Genomic DNA, 5,541 nt, shown 5'->3' with positions numbered 1-5,541 from the left:
ACCTTGTACATCGAGTGAGCTACACATTCCGAAGGGGAATTCCACAATCAAGGTGGCTATTGGTCTTGTTAATCCTATCGACCAAACCAAGACACCAAGGATTCATGGGAATATAATCCAAGAAGGATATGCTACCATCTCGGTAGATAAAGCTAAAAAAGGTTTTAGTGATTTACCTCTTGACATTTCTAGAGGTGATGGCGAGAAGACTCTAGGAGAAGCAGAGAAGACATTCATTCTATGGCGCAAGCGCTACATCATCATTCCCGGGATGTCGCCTCCACCTCCTCCTGAACTACCTCACCATAGGTGCGGATGAAAACACTACATCATTAATTTATATTGGCTTAAATAATTAACAATCTGCTCATAATAATATGTCATTCCTTTTTTTGTAGCAGATCCTCCCCCAACCTAAGTCCAATTGTTCAATCGCCAGATCATCATAGTGCTCTGTACGATGATAATGTGTTGGAAGGCGAGGCTGCATCCACACCATCTCCAAGGAGGTCTCCAACGCCGCAGCTGCCACCTCCAAGGAGGTCTCCAACGCCGCTGCCACCACCTCCAAGGAGGTCTCCAACGCCTCCCCCGCCCTCGCCTACCAAGAAGCCAAGTACTAGCAAGAGGCCAGCCCCGCAAACGAAGAACCAGCCCCCGCCGGCAAAGAAAACCACCGTGAAACCAAGGGCTATTCCCAAAATAATATCTGAAGAGAAGGAAGAAGTAACTGATGCATATAAAAAAAGATATGTCTAGATTCTATGACAAACTTAAAAAGGATCAAGAAGCAAGGAGTAACCCGGAGAAACCGTACTTCTTTGTAGCTCCAGATATTCTAAGAAAAAAGGTGGCTTCTTACCAGCAACAACAGCGGGAATCTCGTAAGCCGTCCAAAGCAACGTTAACGGACTATGACCGCACTCTCACCAAGTCAATTGAGGCGGCACAGAAAAAGAAGCGGGCAGGGAAAGGAGTTGCACAACTCGGACAACAATCGCACCAATCAGTCCCCCCGCTAGTTGTTGGAAATGAATATGGTTCGAATTTAGGATTAATGCATCAGACAAACATACCTCCGGATGTTGATTTGGATCACCTTGGTGAATTTATTGAAGAGACTGGTCTCGACCTTTACCATATGTTTGGTGATGGAAACATTGAGAGTACGGCGGAGGTTGATATTTGGAAGAAAAAAATTTGTACTAGGCCAGAGTCTATACAACCCTCAAGCCTTAGGTGATCTGGGGACGTAAATGTACCTGCTAAATAAGTGGTACATGCAGGCGTCTACCGGTGGAGACTTCTGCATTGGTGTCAGAATTAGAGACGAACATTGGTTCTGTGGCGATGATGTTATGTATGTTGACTTTGCAGAATTTCATCAACTATGCCACCTGACCTCTCTAGACAAAGTTATCATTAGCTGCTATTGCCTGTAAGTAATAATTCTTTCGATCTATTATTAAACTCATCATATGTGTGCATATGCATATAAATTATCCTAACAAGTACTATATATATGCAGATTTACAATGACAGAGCGCAGAAAGAAAGGCTGCAATGAAATTGGTTTTGTTGATCCCCATATAGTATTCAAAGACCCAGTTACTCCAAAGCCTAATTGGAAGTCTAAGTCAGAGAGTAACCTCATGAACTTCTTAGTGAACCAACGCCACAAGAAGGATATACTCTTTCCCTACAACTTCAAGTGAGTGTTAATAATGTCGATCATCCTTAATGGCTCATATGTTGATTCTAGTTAATTAATGAGTGTTATGCGTTATATCCTATAAACACATGCAGCAATCACTGGATATTGATGGACATCGATCTGGTGAAAAGTCACTTGATAATCTATGACTCGATGAGAAAACCACAACAAAACTACCAAGATATGATAGATATTATCCAGAGGTAATTTCGGTATCTCTAGCAACTATATATACACACAAACATGATGATTAACTATATCTGATGACATGGCAAATTTTTTATTGGGCAGTGTTTGGAAAACCTTTATTGAGAAGCAACACATGGGAAAATGCAAAGCGCCACTGAATGTAATCCCTTTGAAAGTAAGTCCCCTAAATCGCATCATCTTTATTAATTAAACATATAGCTTTCACCGGATCACCAGATTGGATGACAAATCTTTTTCTCGTAAAGTGGTGTCTGAGGCAGAAACAGGGGAACAACTACTGTGGTTACTATGTTTGCAAGTTTATCAAGGAGGTCTCCCAAAGAACTCCTACAGAGAGACTCAAAGTACATTAAAAATACACTATATATTCATTTAATTATTATTATTGATTGTGTTACTATGTCTTTATATATATATATATATATATATATATATATATATATATATATATATATATATATATATATATATATATATATATGTGTGTGTGTGTGTGTGTGTATGTATGTACATATATTAATTTATTTTTCTTTAATTCAAACATGTAGGCTCGATGGTTGGAGGAAAAGGTCATACGGCAAGACCAGTTCAAAGTAATTCAAGAGTCTATAGCCGGATTTTTTAATAACCAGGTCATCGATTCTAAGGGCGAGTTCTACTTCGACCCAACACTGTCATGGAAGCCAAGCTAGAGGATGAGAGGAAACTTGTTATATCACAACAACTGTAATGCAATCTTTTGTAATATATGCACATGAAATAATATAATGTAAAATACACATATGCATGCATGCATATATATATATATATATATATATATATATATATATATATATATATATATATATATATATATATATATATATATATATATATATATATATATATATATATGCTTGAATTGTGTCATTTAATACGTTCATTGTGCTTGAACCGAAACATACTATACGCACGTATAAATGTATTATTAGCAGCGTACAATACGACTTTGAAAACCTATTTTGAAAAGAAAACAAAAAAAATGAAAAGAAAAGAAAAAAGAAAAAAAATAACATTTAGTCCCGGTTGGTATTACCAACCGGGACTAAAGGGTGCCGGCCTCGTGACATGTCAGAAGGCACCTTTAGTCCCGGTTGGTGTTACCCACCGGGACTAAAGGTCCCCCTTTAGTCCCGGTTCCCCATCCGGAACCGGGACTAGAGGGGTTTTCACCGGGAGTACAGGCCGTCTCTGTTCTAGTGATATTATTTGGTGCACGTTCCAGCATTGTTGATGGAAACACTACGTAAAAATTGAGCCACGCCTTTGGTGTGAATGTAATCAGGAACTGAAACCGAAGTGACGATGACGATCACTCTCGAGTCTGAACTTGGTTTCAGCAGAGCAGTGCATGACCCGTGAGGCATTATAGCAGGAGTCCATCCATCCGCCGCTGATGCTGGTAGTGGTGACTACTCACTAGTCACTACTGCATGCATCCATGATGCTCCCAGCAAGCATCCGTGTCGTGTGGGACTGATCTGATGGGCACGGAGATTCCACTCTCATCAGGCAGGCCCTTGCTCCATCGACGACAACAGTTCACAGTCACACACACTAGTACCCGATGCTCGCGTCCTGCAGCAGCGACTGCTGCGCGATGCTCCATCGATTCCATTCCAGCTCGCGGCAAGCAATAATTGGCGGGCGCCACCAACAGTCCTGCTCTGCTTCTGCTTCGCCCACTGTTTCTCGTTTTCACGAGTGGTTGGGTTCCCGCGAGCCGTCGTTCTCGTCGTCTGATCCGCATGCACATCCGTGATCACTGCGCCCGTCCGGCAATCTCTCTGATTGATGCCGTGCGGATTGTTACGCAACCCCCATCGTCGCCTCGCCGATGTGGCAGAGATTCTGATTCGGCAACGAAGTGTTCGTCCTGCAGATGAAAGTGACGGCAGAGGATGGCATTGATGCAGTGATTTTAATTTAATCTGCAGCTGGTGCTGCAACCTCTGTTCTCTCTTTTCTGAGTGAGCAATAGGAGGACCAGCGAGCACGCCTGGCCACCTGCAGATTTTTTGATCTGACTGAACCTACCTCTCAAGTCTGAACTGTTGGCCCTGGACTCTGCACCCCTGATCTGATCAAGGAGAACTCGACCTGATCAGCTAATCCTAAACTGATCTCAACATCCCTGACTTCTTTCCTGCCTGCAGTTTGATTAATTGGTTGGTTGGTGCTTAACAATTAGCATAAACTACGCAGAGTTTGAGTTATATTAATTTGTGCCTCATCATCCCCTTGCATCTATCTGTCTCTGTGTTTCTAATGAAAAAGACAAACTTATTCTTGCCACGATATGAATATGATGGCGACAGACAGACAGCGAGCTACTCCTCGCTCGCTCAAAGTAAAGTGAAATTACTGCAGAAAAAATCCCTTTTTGTTCGGTTCCTGCACCATTTGGACCCTTTCCCTCCAAAACACGGAGAGAAAGTGAGAGGGAAAGAGAGGCGCTGCTGTGTCTCTCTATCCATATTCCTGCTCCCAAAGCAAGCAGTGGTGCCGTGGTGGTCCCTGGCTCGCCCGCGTCCATTCTTTCCGGCCACCGGCTGCCGTCCCCCACTCCGCCGCCCGGCCTATTTATACCCCTCCTCGCCCTCGCCATAACCTCATCACAAGCAAGGCAGCACAACTCCTTCTTCAGTAACACAGCAGCCCCTGCGCCCTTCGCCGGTGATCCACTCGACCGAGCATGTCTTGCTGCAACGGCAACTGCGGGTGCGGCTCCGGCTGCCAGTGCGGCAGCGGTTGCGGCGGGTAAAAAAACAGATTGCTAATCCTCCTCACATCACAATCATATCGTATACATATTCATGACGAGTAGATGATGATCATATATGTTTGAATGCGTATGTATGATCCATCCTCATGCATGCAGCTGCAAGATGTCCCCTGACGTGGAGACCACCGCCACCGTCGGCATCAAGCCCTTGGTGCTCGCTGCGCCCACCACTAAGGCCAGCGCTGGCGGGTTCGAGGTGGCCACCGAGGGTGGCGGCTGCGACTGCAACACCTGCAAGTGCGGCACCAGCTGCGGCTGCTCCTGCTGCAGCTGCAACTGAGCCAGCCGCGAGGGCGCACGAGGAGGAAGGAGACAACCACCCCCCAGCGTACTAAACTATGTAGCGGCGTCTAAATAAGATCCTGTCAACTGCGTGCACCGCCATTATTCATGCATGGTCGCCTGCCTCGTCTCCGTCTCCTGGGGTTCATCTCAACGTCTCGCGGTTTGACGATGCCGTCGTCGTCTATCCTCCTATGTCCGCCTCGTGCCTGATTTAATATATGTGTTTTTCTGCATTACCTGTGTCTCTGTGTGTGTCTCTGTTTGACTGACGGCCCCATGCATCAGAGTCACTGCTTGCTTCTTGCTGTGACTGACGAGAACGAGATGCTGCAAAAAAAATCTGAGAACCTATTTACAGTGCTACAAAATCTGAGATGAACAATATATATGTGTGTGAAACAGGGCTGCATCACTCAAAGTTGGTGCTAAACAGTAAGGCATTCCTGCGAGAGCTCTAACCAGAAGTCCATGCGTCATGGCAGTATTGTTAATCTTTTTTGAGGTATAT

At 44.4% G+C, this 5,541-nt stretch overlaps 1 protein-coding gene across 1 annotated transcript; it reads left to right on the top strand.

Annotated features, from left to right (window-relative positions):
- The first annotated feature begins 4,564 nt into the window (after positions 1-4,564).
- LOC136513143 (metallothionein-like protein 2C) lies at positions 4,565-5,266 on the top strand. The gene is made up of 2 exons (XM_066507132.1): positions 4,565-4,723; positions 4,845-5,266. Exons 1-2 carry the CDS (start codon positions 4,659-4,661, stop codon positions 5,026-5,028), a joined length of 249 nt encoding a protein of 82 aa, XP_066363229.1. The 5' UTR covers positions 4,565-4,658; the 3' UTR covers positions 5,029-5,266.
- The last annotated feature ends 275 nt before the right edge of the window (positions 5,267-5,541 follow it).

This window comes from Miscanthus floridulus, chromosome 16 (genome assembly GCF_019320115.1).
Source record: "Miscanthus floridulus cultivar M001 chromosome 16, ASM1932011v1, whole genome shotgun sequence".
NCBI lineage: Eukaryota > Viridiplantae > Streptophyta > Magnoliopsida > Poales > Poaceae > Miscanthus > Miscanthus floridulus.
The sequence above is the reverse complement of the archived record's forward strand: the minus strand, read 5'-3'. Positions and strand labels throughout refer to the sequence as shown.

What these genes read in the sequence shown, in the direction of transcription:
- LOC136513143 (XM_066507132.1), top strand. Translation starts at nt 4,659, where the DNA reads ATGTCTTGCTGCAACGGCAACTGCGGGTGCGGCTCCGGCTGCCAGTGC. An exon ending in TGCGGCAGCGGTTGCGGCGG is followed by an intron (nt 4,724 to 4,844) that starts GTAAAAAAACAG and finishes TCATGCATGCAG; the next exon opens with CTGCAAGATGTCCCCTGACG.